The sequence below is a fragment of the Stenella coeruleoalba genome (assembly GCF_951394435.1).
Source record: "Stenella coeruleoalba genome assembly, chromosome: 5".
NCBI classification, from domain to species: domain Eukaryota; kingdom Metazoa; phylum Chordata; class Mammalia; order Artiodactyla; family Delphinidae; genus Stenella; species Stenella coeruleoalba.
The window spans coordinates 64,515,998-64,532,717 of record NC_137150.1 but is presented as its reverse complement, the minus strand read 5'-3'; the positions used below and the strand labels follow the sequence as shown (position 1 = coordinate 64,532,717).

The 16,720-nt window shown below is 45.7% G+C and overlaps 1 protein-coding gene across 17 annotated transcripts in view; it reads right to left on the bottom strand.

Moving 5' to 3' along the window:
* Positions 1 to 16,720, bottom strand: part of ST6GAL1 (ST6 beta-galactoside alpha-2,6-sialyltransferase 1) — a 155,878-nt gene that overhangs the window by 37,013 nt on the left and 102,145 nt on the right. For all 17 annotated transcript variants that reach the window (XM_079921552.1, XM_079921559.1, XM_079921562.1 and 14 more), the window contains 2 exons: positions 13,637 to 14,258; positions 7,453 to 7,550 (listed from right to left, as the gene is read on the bottom strand). In XM_079921552.1, the coding sequence (XP_079777678.1) occupies positions 7,453 to 7,550; positions 13,637 to 14,219 (681 nt within the window). In that variant the 5' untranslated portion in view covers positions 14,220 to 14,258. The remainder of the gene's footprint in view (positions 1 to 7,452; positions 7,551 to 13,636; positions 14,259 to 16,720) is intronic.

The window sequence follows — 16,720 nt, the reverse complement described above, 5'->3', positions numbered from 1 at the left end:
CTACCAAATATGACAAATATGGATGAACCTGGAGGACATTATACTGAGTGAAGTAAACCAGACACAGAGGACAAATACGGCACGATTCCACTTACATGAGGTATCTAAAATAGTCAAACTCATGCAAAAAGAATATACTCTGCTTCCGCACAGCACCTTTACTGGCTTTGTGTGTGTGTGTGTATGTTGGGGAGCGGGGTGTGTCGTCTTCTCTTCAACTAAACGGAAGCCCTTATGAGGAGGAGAGCGTTGCATTCTCCTGCTCTTCCCCCATACTAGGCAGGGTCTCGAGGGAGCTTATTCGATTGACTGAATGGAATCTAGGTAGCTGGCTGCACACCAGATGGATGGGCTACACAAGGAAGAGAAGACCAAGGGCAGCTCTGGCACGTTGAAAGCCACTTATGACCCAGAGGTTTGGAGTAAGAAGGCACCCTGTGTCCAATATCATCAAGTCGAGCCCCTTCTCTGTTTCTGAAAAATATCAGCGACCTAGAAACGCTTAAAGAAAGCTCAGGGGAGTTAATGTACCACCGGCAAACAAACCTAGATCCAGATCCACCTCTACTGCTTAGTTTCTGTGCTACCCTGAGTAACTCACTTCAACTCTTTGAACCTTAGTGTCTTTATCTAAAATGGTGTTTTGTGGCCACACCTCACAGAGTTGTCATGAAATGTGGTAAGACAGGTATGGCCCTTAGACAACAGAAGTATTTAGTAAGTGGCATCAGCTAATATCTCAAGATAAGCCCCATGAAGTGATCTGGCAATGCCCTGGGTGAAGTCCAGTCCATGTATCACTATGCACAGGGTGTAGGTTTTCTCTTCCCAAACCTGTACAAGAGCTTCTAAGGAAGCCACTGGGCCCAGCAGGGGCTCAGCTGAGTCTCACGAAACCTTTACACTTAGAGTCACAATTGAATTTGTTTAAAGACCCACATTTAGCTCTATGTGGTTTCCCTATGGAATCTCATAACAACACCTGGCACATACATGCCTGCGTAGAGCTGCTGAAACTTCACGGTATGACACCGTTCTCTTTAAAAAGCCATCTTCTCAATTAGAAACCACCTCTTTGTTTTCCATGGCTTTGTCACAGGCCAGATGCACAAAAGGCTGTCCTCTGCATGTGAGGAGGCTGGGAGCTGAACAAACAAAACCGGGCCCAGCTGCCGTCCAGAGGAGCTCTCCCTCTGGGAAGAAAATGAGCTGCTCAAAGGCACAATTTACCAAACCCACAGCTATTCCCCCAGGAACTCTGGGGTGCCAGGTGCTGTCTGGGTGCGATGGTGGGGACTCAGTTTGCCCAGAAACAGACACAAAACAGCTGGGATAACCAACTGGGACAAAAGATAGAGGAGACAGACTGCCAGCTTCCTAGGATACCAATATGAGAAAGGGCCATAATAGAAGGGCATCAGTCACATGTCAGTATCACAAGGAGCAAGGTCACGCGGCTGCCCGTGACCAGTGTTACAGCAACAGGCTTGATGTTTAGTGCCACTTACAGGAAGAGAGGAAGGAGGGTCAGCGTGCCTGAAGAGGAAGGGAAGGGCTTTCTTGAGAGTGGACTGGGCACCCTGGGAAGCCATCCACCCCCTCTCAGCCCTGGCAAAGGGACCACAGCCATCCAGAAGTGCAGGAAAACATGCTGCACCTCAGTGGAGAACCATGCATTGTCTGCAGCACTCCCTTCCTCTTTATCAGATTCTAATCCCGTGAGAGCTGTTTTGCAGCGCGTTGTAAGTTGTAGTGAACTACAGACACGCTTATTCAACCTTGCCCAGTAGAGTTTCAGTTAAATTCCCTCTTCCTCCTGCCCACCTCGTGACAAAAAACAGTTGCATTCCTTTATTCAGATTTTGTACTGTTTTGACTTTTCCTCTGAACCGGTTATAACATCTGCCTGGTTCCCTCCTCATATGAATAAAATAGACACTATGATAGTCATGAGCTTACTTTTTCCTGAAAATTATCCTTTAATTTTCTCCCTTCTGCTGGGCACCTCTGAAGCGTCCCCAAGCTGGCTGACATCCTTGCTGGGAGCCAAGATGCCCACTTGCCTGGGAAATGGGAGGGCACAGTGACTGCTCAGCAGACACAGGCAGGCCTTCACACTGCACTAGGGACAACGGCCACCCTTTACACAGCCTTTGCTTCAGCATGAGGGCCTCTGAGTGACATGCTCCACGCTCAGTAATCTCACCGGATCCTACAAAGACCCAGCAGGGCAACTTTTCTTATTTCCCTTTACAAATAAGGGAACTGACACTCAGAAAGATAAGGCGACTTGCTCAAGTCACTCATGCAGTTAGGTACTGAGGGAGAAATTCGATCAAGGTCTGTCTCTTAATTCTCAGGCAACCTTACCTTGGCTTTATTTTCTTTCATTGAGGTATAGTTGGTGAACAGTATTATATGTTTAGTCACAATATAGTGACTATGTTTAAAGGTTATACTCCACTTAAAGTTCTTATAAAATCAATTCCCTGTGCTGTACAATATATCCTTGTAGCTTTTTATTTTGTACCTAGTAGTTTTCTACCCCTTAATCCCCTGCCCCTATCTTGCCCCTCCCCACTGGTAGCCACTAGTTTGTTCTTTGTATCTGTGAGTCTGTTTTTGTTGTTGTTGTTACATTCACTAGTTTGTTTTATTTTTTAGATTCCACATATAAGTGATATCATACAATATTTATCTTTCTCTGACTTATTTCACTTAGCATAATACCATCCAAGTCCATCCATGTTGTTGCAAATGGCAAAATTTCATTCTTTTTTACGGCTGAGTAATATTCCATTGTATGCATGTACCACATCTTCTTTATCCATTCATCTGTTGATGGACACTTAGGTTTCTTCCATGTCTTGGCTATTGTAAATGGCACTGCAGTGAACATTGGGGTGCATGTGTCTTTTCCCAGCATTGTTTTTGTTTTGTTTGGATATATACCCAGGAGAGCAATTGCTAGAAATTAAAGTTTCAGAATCTTTGAGGATTGAGGGTTAGTTCTTCACTAAACACCTGGAAGAGATGCCCGAGAAGGGAGTAGCCTCCCGAATCCAGGAGAATTTCCAGGCCTCCTCCGTGCTCCCTCTCTTGCTTGTAGCTTCCTACTGATCTGCAGACCATACCACCCCTGAGCAAACAGCTGGATTTCTCTCTGAATCCATGCTCCCCAACCTCGAAGCGGCTAGCACGGCCTGGAGCCCCTACTCCATTCCTCTGGTTTACTCTTTCCTCAATGACAATTTCAAACCTTCTTGGCTCAAACCTCCTCTATTGAAACCTCTCTTCCCCTCAGCCTCCCTATGAAAAGCCTCCTTTTCTCTGTACCCTACTTTGCAGAGAAAATTGAAGCCCCGTCATCCTTCCACTAGAGACGGCCTCCAGCTACTCCCCTGCATCCTACTTCCCTTCTGACCCCTCCTGACCCCTCCTGCTGGGGTTAATCCTCCACTAGGCTTTGGATCCACCACTCCCACCACTGACTTAATTATCTCCTCTTTTAAGTATATTCAGTTTCTCTATCAACTGGTTTTCTCCTCATTGACTTAAATTTGTGTGTGTGACAAAATATGTATAACATAAAATGCACTCTTTTAACCATTTTTGAGTGTACAGTTCAGTGGCATTAAGTACATTCATGCTGTTATACAACCATCACCACCATCCATCTCTAGAACTCTTTCATCTTCTTCTGAAACTGAAACTCTAGATCCATTAAACAAGTATTCCCCTTTCCTCTCAGGCCCTGGTAACCACCATTCTACTTCCTGTCTCTAGGAGCTTGACCACTCCAGGGACCTCATATAAGTGGAATCATACAGTGATTGTCCTTTTGTGACTGTCTTCCCATTGACTTTTTTTTTTTGCAGTACGCGGGCCTCTCACCGCTGTGGCCTCTGCCTCTGCGGAGCACAGGCTCCGGACGCGCAGGCTCAGCAGCCATGGCTCACGGGCCCAGCCGCTCCGCAGCATGTGGGATCTTCCCGGACTGGGGCATGAACCCGTGTCCCCTGCATCGGCAGGCGGACTCTCAACCACTGCGCCACCAGGGAAGCCCCCCATTGACTTTTAAACATACTCAATTCTCTGCAATCTAAAAAATGAAAAGAACAAAAACTGGCCCCGGAACCCTCAACTCTCTATAGCTATTGCCCTATTTCTCTCTGCCCATCGGAGCCAGCCTTCTTGCAAGAACTCGCCACATTTTCCTCCCTCCCCACTCCTCCACACTCTCCAATCTGGCTTCACCGCTCTCCCCAACGGCTGTCGCTGAGGCCAACGGTGGCCTCCATTTTGCTAAGGAGAGAACGATGCTTTTCAATCTTCATCTAAATTGGCGTCTCAGCAGCGTCTGATGGCTCTGACCTCCTTCTCGCCGCTCTCATTACCCAAACCCCCTGCATGGACTTTTCCTCTCTCTACACTCCCTCTAGTGCCCTCAATTGGTCTCACTGTTTCACTGCCACATAGATAGAGACGATTCCCAAACCCTCATCTGCAGCCCAGACCTTTCCACTGAACTCCAGTCCCATCTCTATAACTGCCTACTGGACCTCTCTTCACAGACACGTAAAAGGCAGCTCAGATCAACCATATGCAGAACCACGTTTTTGATCCCTGCCCGCCTCTCTGACCCTACCCGCCCCTCACAACCCAAAACATCTGCCAGTACTCCTTCCTGTCTCAGTGACTAGCTGGCCAGTTACGCAAGCCAGAAACCCAGGTGCACCTGTGGCCCCCCTCCCTTCACCTCTCACGCCCAACCACACACTACAGCCTGGTGGCTGCACACTCTGAGTAGCTCTCAAATCCATTCTTTCCTCACAGTCCCCTTCATTTCCACTCTGGCGCAACTGCCAGCATTGCTAGTCCACACGATTGCAAGAGCCCCCTAAGTGTGTCTGTCCATCCACCGCACCCACTGCACTGATCAGATGGAAGCCAGAGGGGTTTACAAAACGCAAGTCTGGCTATGCCTCAGAGAAGAAAACAGGCACCATGGCCTGGCTCCTCCTCACCCTCAGCCTCGTCCCTCTCTACATCCCCACCACCCAGACTCACCTCTTCCCGGGTCCTGGTGCGTCCCAGCTCCCTTCCACACAGGCCTCACCCACGCTGCTGCCTCTTCTCCCACTTCTCGCCGTCTACCCTTACTCCTCAGGCGCGGTGGAGAATCACCTCCTCACTTCTTCCTGACTTCCCTGCCTAGGGAAAATGCCCCTTTATGGGCTCTGGTAGCACCTTAACCCTCTCCTCTGTAGCTGTCTGTTGTAACTTTATATTTGTTTGTACGACTATTGGATGGTGTCACGAGAACAGGGCTGAGTCTGTTTCGCTCACCAACGTACCCCCTACACCCACCTCAGTTCCGCACACATAAATATCAGAGCAGGTGACACTTATGCATAAGCGCCGGCCGCTAAATGCTTTGCGTGGATCTTCTCACTTACTCCTCACAGCAACCCTGTGAGGAGGTAGTTATTCTCCCCTCTCCCCTCTTCACAGAGGCATAAGGAGCTTAGGCGTGATCGTTTAGCTAAGAGAGGCAGAGCTGGTTTCAACGGCAGTCAGGCTAGCTGCAGTCTCTGTCCTCACCACTGTGCTCTGCGCAGCACCGTCCCCGTTTGTGTTAGGAAGCAAGGGTAAGTACACCTTTCTCCTGGGTATTTAGGTACCATCTTATACAGAAGCAGAAGTTAGGCATTTGCATTCCCTGGGGAGCCCTCCAGCTCCAGGTTTCTGTGACTGCGGCACAAGAAGGGACAGGAGAGAGAAGGGCGAGCTCATCCCAGCCCCTCTGCCTGATCTTCCAGACTCACCAGAGTCTGAGCAGCCATGAAGCCCCAGCCTCACCTCCCTCTGCGATGCAGCACGAGTCCAGACCCATCCCCACCCTGCCAGGGCTGTCTGAGTGCCCCCTCGTCTCCTGTGCGGCTCTGTCCTGCCAATCCCACTGTTTGGATGCCTTCCTAGTGCTGTTTCTCTAGATCCTGCCCATCTCTCAAAGTCTAGCTCAAGTACCACTTGCTCCAGAGACTCTCTTGCCGACGAATCTATTTTTTTTAACCTGCCCTCTTATAGCTTATCATAAAAGTAATGTAGAACCCCCAAACGTAAGGCTGAACAGAAACAGGTATTAGAAGCACAGAGAGGCTGCTGGAGGATGTTACAGTGTTAGAAAGTGACAACATCATCATCACCCAAATAATAACAGAAGGATTAGAAGAATCGAAAACAAGATGGTGGCCTCTTGCAAAGGAGTTAAGTCCCATCACGAAAAGGTTCCTAGGACTGTGGGCCTCAGATGGAAAGCAGGCCATGCAGGAAGCAGCTTCTGCCCAGGTGGTGAGTTCCTGAAGGTCAGGCAGTGAAGAGATTGCTGGGAGAAACAGGGAAGTGGAGGCCTGGCAGAGGGGAGGAGAAATGCATATTCTGCTGGGACGGTGCTGAAAGGGCACTTAGGGTCACTTCCAGGACCCAGTCCACACCCACGAGCCCTAGAAAGTGTACAGAGTCTAAACGCTGACATAAAACCCCCCAAGGCTTACACGTATACTCAGAAAAAAGACAGACATTGGTGGTCGGGAGTGAGGTGAGTGGGTTTATAGCCCTATCATGCTATTTTTGTTATATGTGCAATCCAGCTTTTTCCACTAATTCAATCCATTAGCAGAACTTTGTGGCAAGAGTACTTCTCAAGTTCCCATTAGTATAGAGAAATCAGCATATGCTACCTGGAAATACTTCAGGAAATGAATAGTCTAGGGGGATTCATGAGGTAATACCTGAATTGTAATGCCGTATTACACATAAATTACACTGTGATGCTGTCTTATAATACTCGGATAAGGTTTTACAGCATAGAAAGCACACCCACGTTCATTGCTTCATTTACTTTTCACGACAGTCCTCTCTCTCCCTGGATATCCTCTGTTTTCCCTTGGGCAACACTCTGGATGTGACCTGCGGCCACAGGGACAGCAGAACTCGGCTTTCTCTGGACACTGGACACCTCCAGTAATGCAGACTAATGCCACAGGGGCTTTCCCATGACCAAAGTACCAGGCTGGGTCATGGAATCACTGTCTTTTTCTCCATGAGGAATCCGGGACGCAGGAAGGGCAAGGGACTTAATTAAGCCGGTGGCTTTGATGTGCTCCTAGTAAATACATTCTACTTCAGAGCCCGTGGATTTTCTCGTGTGTTCCTCACAACAACCCTGTGAGGAAGGTACTGTTATTCTCCCCTCTTTACAGATGAGTAAACAGAGGCATGAGTAACTTAGGCATGATCTTTTAGCTAAGAGAGGCAAAGCTGGTTTAGATGGCAGGCAAGCTAACTGCAGAGTCTCTGTACTGACCACTGCACTCTACTCAGCGCCGTCCATGACTGTGTTAGGAAGGAAACTTCTCTCACTGTACTTCTGCACAGAAGAAATTTTACCTGAGAGTTCATCAGGCGAATGGTGGTTCTCGTGCCCACATCTTGTTGGAAGTTGGCTGTGGGTGCCCCATTAAACCTCAGGACTGCATCGTGATCATCTATAAACCACAAGGAAACAGAACACATCAGCAGTGATGACGATGCGAGCGTCAGCAATATGCAGAGAGCAGTCTGGAGAGAGAGGGGGCAGGAGGAAGGGGGGGGCAAGAGAATAATACATCCTAATCTTTATCTCATCCTGGTACACAGGGGACAACGATCATATTTGTACAGTGCAATCAGGTAAAGTTCACAGACAGAGGTGACCAACTCTCTGCCCAACCACTGCGAAGGCTAAAGAGGTCCATATGGTGGTGTTCCTGAAATCCACTCGATGATGCCAGTGTGCCCGGGCACAGGGGCAACGTGGACAGGGCCAGTGCACTACTCATAGTGGAATCACTATTCCAGTTACCAAAGGAGCAAATCAGATTCTCTTGGTATTACCAGTAGGTCATACTTCTATCCCTGTCAGAAAAATGAAGATCCTACCATAAGCTTGGTCTAACCCACAAGTGCAAAGTACCCCATGGCATTCTGAAAAGCTTGCAGTGCACGGCAAATGAAAGAGATTCACTATGGCATCCTGAAGTGTCGCATTTAGGAACACGAGCCCCAGGAAGGGTCACAAACCTGGGTGGTGGCAGAGGTGGAAAAGAGGTCACAGAGGTCACTCTGCCCAAGAGGTCATACCCCAGGCTTGGCCACAGCAGGGAACCAATCCCACCCGTACACCTAAGGCAGCAGGAGGAGCAGAGCCCCCCCCTGAGGAAGCCCACCTGGTGGGAACTGCGAAGGGAATCATTACCCCAGCCTCTCCTCCTCCCCTCTGACTTCCAGGCCTGGAGGGAAAAGGGGAGACACAGACAGGGCTGCCTGAAAGGGGCTGAAACTTACAGTCAAAGGAGAGAAGGAGCCCGTGGTTACAGGTTCCTTCTGCAAGGGCGGGGAGGAGGGGGACAGACACCCTGGCCTCACTCTCCTTCTTCTTCTCAGTTTTGTACCAGCGTTACTACTGTCCAGTCCCAAATCAAAGCCAGAGAGCAAGGACATCCAGTTGACACAGTCCAAATTTCTATTTCCCCGGGCACAGAGTCATAGGAAAGCATGGAGAGTGAATTTGCGGGGGGCAGATGGAGAACGCCCAGCACAGGAGGCTTGAGATAGGTCCTTGGTGTTGACCATGAGAAAGGAGAATGCTTTTATTCCTTCAATAAATACTGATAAAGCTCGTACTCTCTGCCAGACACAGTTCTAGGTGCTGGAGACAATGGTTGTGAGCATGAAATCAAGGTCCTTGCCCTTAGAGACCTCGAGATCTACTGCAAGGAGGCAGACAATAGATAAGCACAACAACCCACATTCGAGATAATTACAGATTGTGGTTAATACTATGGCACAAAATAATAACCTATAATGGAAAAGAATCTGAAAAAGAATACACACACACATATATATATACACACACACGTATAACTGAATCACTTTGCTGTACATCTGAAACATTGTAAATCAACTATACTTCCATAAAAAAATAAAAATTAACAAAAAATACTATGACACGAATAAACTGAGCTGTGTAACAGAGACCCCGAGGGAATCTCCTTTAGATAGAGGGATTGTTCAGGGACTGCGTCTGAGCTGAGACCCACAGGGCATGGGAAGGGCCCAGGAAAGTAAATTCCAGCCGAAGGACACAGCAGTGTCAAGACCCCAAGGAGGGTAAGGACTTGGCTGGGGACAAGTGAGTGAAGGAAAGAAAAAATAAAAAGTGCAATGAAAGAGGTCGGCAGGAAGCAGATCATGCAGGCTGTGGAGGCCAGGTATGAAGTTTGGATTTTATTCTAAGATTTTTAAATCAAAGAAGAGAACTTTAAAACAGACCACTAAATGTGAGCTTATAAAAAAAGGGATCAGATCCTTGTTTGCCAAACTGTCCTTTGCTATTGCTACTGAAAACTAAGACTTTCAACCTCAAATAGGTCTCCAGGAAATCCCTAGGAAAAATCCACAGCTACTGGGATCCCAGAAAACAAGCCTTGAAGGGGGAAGGCTGTAGAAAACAGGGGCCTCCACTTCTCTGTAACTTAGAATTAGCAGAAAAAGATGCAAATTAGAAAAGGAAGAAATAAATGCACCACGACATGCACATGATATAACTGCATGCCTAGAAAATTCAATAGAATCAGCTTGTTAGTAAATTCATAAATACATCAAAATCTACTGTGTCCAGGTATAAGAATTCTAAATAGCTAGAAATTGTGGTGAAAGAAATTTTATCATTATTTGGACCAAACATTTCTTACATTTTCCAGTCAGCTTAATGAATCATATAACCATGTATGGAAGACTGCATTCTGATTCTGGTCAGGAAAACTAGATATGATACAGATCAGGTTTGGCAAACTATGGCCCACAGGCCAAATCTGACCTGCCTTGTTTTTGTAAATAAAGTTTTATTGGAACTTAGCCAGGCACATTCATTTATTACTGTGTAGGGTTGATTTTACACTAAAATAGCAGAGTCATTGTAAGAGACACTGTATGTCCTCAAAAGCAAAAATATTTACTATCTGGCCCTTTATAGGAAAAGTTTGCTCACCCCTGATATAAACAGTCATGCTCTCTGAGCTGCTCAACCCAGTCTTCACTCTGCCCAAGAACTCCATCTGCCCCCAAATATGCCCAAATTCCATCCCCCACCTTTGCCTTCCATCATATGGTACATGCCTACTTCTCTTCCAGCCCTTCTCACTGGCCCTTCAGAATTTGTATTTATTTATCTATCTATCTATCTTGTCCCTGTTCTTTCCTTGTCCTTCAAATGTAAACTTTTTTTCTATGTTTTCTCATCAGTCCTCTTCCCTGGACTACAACTATCACCTTGATACAAATGACTCCTAAATCTGATCTCCCACCTTGACACTTTTTCCTGGAAGAAAATACCCAACTGCATAGATATCTATGAAGGGAAATCCACAAACACTTCAGACTCAGCACATCCAAGATGGAACCTGTCCTCCTCCAGGAGCGTATGCTCCCCTGTGATACAATATAGCCTGCTCCCAAGCCAGAGACCCTGGCTCCTGCCTCTCACTCGAGGTCATTTCTAGTTAGAACCGAGTTCTGTCTCTTCTTCCTCATGATGCCTCTCATGTCAGACCATTTCAACCCACCTCCACTACCACTGTTCAACAGGCCTGGTGCTTCTCACTTGGATATGACGATAGTCCCTAACAGCAGAGAGGCTATACAGCAGTCCCCATGGGGAAGGGGACTCAGAGAAATGAGAAATCTCTCCAAAACACACATGATCCCATCACTCGCTTGCTCAAAAACCTTCTAGGGCTCTTTGTGGCTTAAAGAATGAAAGCCAAAGTCCTTAAGACCATCAACGTTCTCTAAGAACTTACCCCCGGCTACCTTTCTGACCTCATTGCTCAGCCCTCTTCACCTTGTGGGGCCCTACGGCCCAGGCAAACAGGATTATCTGTGATGCTTAAACACACTCTGCACGTTTTTCCATACAGCCTTTGCTTCTTGCTTTTGCCTCAGTTCAGAACGCTCTTCTCCTCTCTTCCAGGGGAGCAAGTCAGGAAGAGTATCAAGGGATTATTTTAACCTGGAAAGGGATTCATTCATTATTACAAAGCTATAATCACCACGAGGTGCAAGAGCAGAGATGAGGCTAAGTGTGGGCCCCTTGGACTCAAACACCCCAGTTTCAAGTCCCAGTCTACCGTTAACCAGCTGCGTAACCTCTCTGAGTGTCCGCACTTAGCTCCTGAGTAAAATGGGAGCAATAACCGTACCTACCGCGTGGGATTACTGGGAGGATTAAGAGAGCAAGGCTTGTTATACGCACAGCAGGTACACCATACATGTTACTCCTATTCATTCTAATATTTTAAAAATGTGCTACTGCTTGAAATGAATGGTCAAACAAACCTAAGATACTTTACATGTATGCGTATCAAAAACAATTGAAAATGACTGTGCCCACCATTGGCTGGTTTGTGGGGCTGCCGGAGACACAACACATTGTTACAGTCCCTCTGGTAAATGCTTGTGTAATGGACCAAAAAAAAAAAGAGCCATAAAACATATCTTACTTTGGTCTTCTACCGCCACTCCTGAGGATATTTCCCCTCTGGAGGGCAGTAGTAGTCACTTAAGTTGTCTTCCCCACAACCTCCTTAGCAGTACTATTTATAAGAGCAAACAGTCTGAAACCATTTGATATGTTCAACAGTTGGGACTAAGCTGGACAAATTCCAGGTGTGGTGGGAAGGCTGGGGCCTGTGGAGCTCAGAGGTCTTTAACAAAGGGCCTTTCCTCTCCCTCTCCTCTTTGTATTCTAAGTTCCTCTTTGGTATTGTTGATGAGTCCATGGCTGAATAAAAGAATACATGAATGAATTCCTTAAAATTTTTGTTAGACTAAATGCCCAAAGGAAATACCCTATAAAAAGCAGAACATTTGAAGTGTAGCATGCAATTTTTGTTAGATCTCAGGATCAAAATCCTTCCATGGAAATACATATTTGAAATTATAACTCCAGTCTATAGAGAAAGGTTATTTTAATGAATGTTTATTTAAATCCATAAAACTCCAACGTTTTATGGAGTGCATAAAAATAAAGATTATAGTTGCAATTCATGGGAGTATTAAGCTCTGCCTGAAACTGCAACATGATTCCGGCCAGGCAGACTATAATGACTTGGGAAGAAAGAAAGAAATGTAGTTCCATTATGGATGAACAAAAACCAATTACATTTAGTTTCTAGAAAACAAAGTCCAAAAGAAACCAGAAAAGCAGAAGCACAAGCAGAAGTTGGGGTGGGACTGGTTATCCTGGCAGCTCGTCTTCCAAAGTGCTGCCTATTTGGAGAGTTATGAAATATGATCTCACCACTGCTTCCTGCTCTAGAGAATCCAATTTGCTTCTCCTTTTCTTCTTTTGAGAGCCTGTGCTTGGTTTCAGACCATTTTTCCTGGCAGTCATACGAAGGAAATAAAAAAGGAGACACATGACCTCACCTGCTCCAGTACCTTCCAGAGCCTGACAGAAGAGCTAGGCTTCCTGTGCTTTGCTCTCTTTAGCCTGATTCATTTTGCAGTCAAGGAAAACACATTCTCTCAAAATAAGGGAACTAAGGAGTTTTAGGCAAATCCATAGCTCTGTGTTGGACACATGTTTACAAATCTGGATAAACTTTCTGTCTTTTTTTTTGTTTATTTTTACTGAAGTATAATTGATTTACAATGTTGTGTTCGTTTCAGGTGTACAGCACAGTGATTCAGTGAATCTTTTTCATATTCTTTTCCCTTATAGGTTATTACAAAATATTTAGTATAGTTCCCTGTGCTATACAGGAGGTCCTTGTTGGTTATCTGTTTTATATATAACAGTGTGTATATGTTAATCCCAAGCTCCTAATTTATCCCTAAATCTTTATTAACTGTGAAGAATTTCAAGAAAAGCAAATTGATATATTCTGACCAGTGATTTTTAACCTTTTTTGGGTCACAACTGAAAGCTATGGACACTCTCTTTGGAAAAATGCAGACTGATTTACACATATACACACACGTTATACACTCCTAATCAGCACACATTTTTGCACATGATTTTAGGGATTCATGGACCTTCCTGAAGTTGGTCCAGAGTCCCCAATTAATTCTTTTCAAAGAGAAAAACTAAAAATTACCCAGGTAGTTGAGGCCAAAAGAGACAATTAGTCGTTAATTAATCAGTACATTACAGAATTTCAGGACCTGAAGGAAAAGTAGAGATCTATGCTTTAAATATTTTAAAATGTGAATGTAGTGTTTTGCTTATTGGTAGCAGTGGAACTTTCTTTTCAAACAAAATCTTCTGTGGAACACCAATATTTAAGACAGATCAAAATAAAGCCATTCTAGTTGATAAAGGTGCTGGAAGACTGGATCCCCACCCTCTCCACTGCCCCCGTGCCACCTCTAACTCAGGAAGGACAGTTGAGTAACACCGATCTGGGCCCGCTCCACCAGTCGGTGGAGCCACACTGGGACTCCTAGTCTCCAGTACTGTCTACATGCCCAGAAGCTCCAAGTGAGTGAGCACTGGCTGCTCAGATAACAGTCTTAACACCCCAGAACCCACCTATTTCTCGACCCAGTTGGGAGGACTTCAGAGATCCCGCTGATGAGACGACAGCACACCTGCCCCACGGCCCAGCCTTGGTCCTAATGTTCTCCTTAGGCAGGTAACCCTCCCATTCAGAGGTGTTGAAGGGAAAATCTGTGGCCTCTACCATTGAAACGTTCACGTGGTCCCGAAGGTGGCAAAGCAGGGCCTCTGCACTGAACTTAACACCAGGCCCTGGCCCCTTGTAGGACACTTTGTACTTGTTCATGCTCAGATAATTCTTCCAGATCTTTTGCAGCCTGGGGATAAGGTTTTTGGTGGAGCTGTCCTTGTTCCACACCTGGAAGGTAGCCTCCGGCTTGGCCTTGGGACCACTGAGGGCCTGGCTGCCCCTCTGGGGGTTGTGGGTGCCGCTTGAAGACACAGACTGGGAACCAGACCTCAACACCTGGAATTCCTTGGTTTGCAGTTTAAGGGACTCATAGTAACTCCCTTTCTTCTTTTCCTTCCATACACAGATGATTGCAAACAGGAGAAAGACCAGCACACAGCAGCTGAATTTTTTCTTCAAGTTAGTGTGAATCATAACGAAAGACATGTTCAAGGAAGCCACGCTGTCCCGAGCAGGAAAACAGGCCTAAAAAAAAAGTGAGACAAGGCAGAAAATGATGTAAAGTATATCTAAAAGTAATGATGGGCTGAGCAATGGCTTTAGAGTGACAAGAATTGAATTCCAGTCCAGGTCTATCTCCCACCAGGTCTGCAACCTTCAGCAAGTCTTAAAAAAAAAAAAAAAATCACCCTCAGTTTGGGCTTGTAATGTAGAAAGTAGCGCTCAGACACTCCCGTCTTCCTCTCCGAGCTGTGAGCACTTTATGGACTCGCCCACCACTCCTTTGTACTCCCTGAACCTTAGTTTCCTGTCGTCTTGGTCTAGCTCCCTGACTGCTCTCTGAGCTGCTTGAGGTCAGGAATCACATTTGACACATTCGGTTTGTAGGGCCTTACACTATTTGTTCAGGGAAGGGATACAATGCTTGAAAAACTAAAAGAAAAAGGCAGAGCAGGCTGAGGGGTCTACATCACAAGAAGCCAAACTCCCTAAAAAGACCCAGCCTCCTTTTAAAATTGCCAGAAAGAGACCTCTTGCCATAGACAGTGTCATAGGTTTGTGATGCATCTCTCTAAGGCAGGGGTCCCCAACCCCCGGGCCGAGGACCGCTACTAGGAACCGGCCACACAGCAGGAGGTGAGTGGTGGGCAAGCGAGCGAAACTTCATCTGCTGCTCCCCATTGCTCCCCGTGGCTCGCATTACCGCCTGAACCAACTATCCCCCCACACCCCGCCCTCCCCCCCATCCATGGAAAAATTGTCTTCCACGAAACCGGTCCCTGGTGCCAGGAAGGTCAGGGACCACTGCTCTAAGGGCTCTGGTGCTAGACTCCTGCGTGAGAAGAAAGCCAAGGGTCAGCTTCACAACATAACATTCAGGTTTATGGGGTTCTGCATGAGTACTAGCAAGTGGCAGGAAACTGACTGACCTCACGGTGGAAGATGGGAACTCCTGATAAAATAGCAGATATGTGACCAATTAAGGAAATGAAAATAAAAATGCATTAAGCACACAAGAGGTTATTTCATTCAATTTCATCATAAACTGTGATGTACAACTTCAGTGAGCACTGTGTTTATAATAATCTAATATGAAGGGCATCTCCTGAGCTGTGCAGAAAGGCCCTGACCATTACCACCCATGAAGGTGCTATAATCTCGATTTTTATAGCTAAGCCACCTGAGGCTCTGAGAAATTAAGAGAAATGCCTAGGATCACAGAGCTGAGTGAATGGTAGCATTGAGATTCAAATCCAAGTGCACTTGATTCCCTAATCCATGACCCCTTTCACTGTACCCTGTACACAACTGCTGAAAGTTCTGGAAAATGGATTTCACTAAGCAAATAGAGCCTGAACAGGCCCCTTTATATCTGGGTAAAGACCTACTTAGTTTTCCCAGAATTTATTGTGAAACTGAACGGAAAATGGAAGTACTTTGAACTCAAACAAGGTCTGTATCTTCTGGAAAACATTAAATTCTTCCCTAAGTATCTAGGTTTATTTACCGTAATGAGTCTAAGCAATCACCCCCAGGGTTTTGCTAACTGATTAGGAATCTCTACAACAGTAATTAATACAACACTGTAAATCAACTATACTTCAATTTAAAAAAATTCAGGAAAATAAAAATCTATAGCCCATATCAATGAAGCCTGCTCCTAAGGATATCAGGGATAAAGTGGTAGGAGTACTGAACTGGGTATCACAAAACCTGGCTTCTTGTCCCCATTCTTGGTGACCCTAGGCAAGCCTCTTCACCTCTCTGCACCTAAGTTTCTGTGTAGTAACCACCTCTGCCCTGTCTCATTCACTGAGTGCTGGGAAGACCAAACGAGAATGGTGTTCATGGGCTTTGAACTAGGTAAATGTAAAGGCACAGAAGGTTAGAGCAGCCCCTAGGCATGAGGGCCACGTTGAGGCAACGTGGGACAGCAAACGATGGTGGAGTGGAGCACTGGCCATGGCTCATCAACCTGAACTTCAGGTCCTTCATCAAGTATAACTAAAGTATAATTATAATTGAAGTATAGTGCAGTTATAATATTAGTTACAGGTGTGAAACTTAGTGATTCAATGTTTTTATAGATTATGTCCCACCATTACAATATTATTGACTATAATCTCTGTGCAGTACATTACATCCCTGTGACTTATTTATTTTATAACTGGTAATTTGTACCTCAAATATCCTTTACCTATTTCTCCTATCCCCGCCATTGCCCTTCCCTCTGGCAACCACTAGATTGTTCTCTGTATCTGTGAGTCTGTTTCTGTTTTGTTTGGTTGGTTTTTTAGATTCCACATATAAGTGAAAACATACAGTATTTGTCTTTCTCTGTCTGACTTATTTCACTTAGCATAATACCCCTTAGGCCCATCCATATCTCAAAATGCAAGATTTCATTCTTTTTTATGGCTAATATTCATTGTGTGTGTATATGTATGTATATATCACATATTCTTTATCCATTCACTCAGGATGCT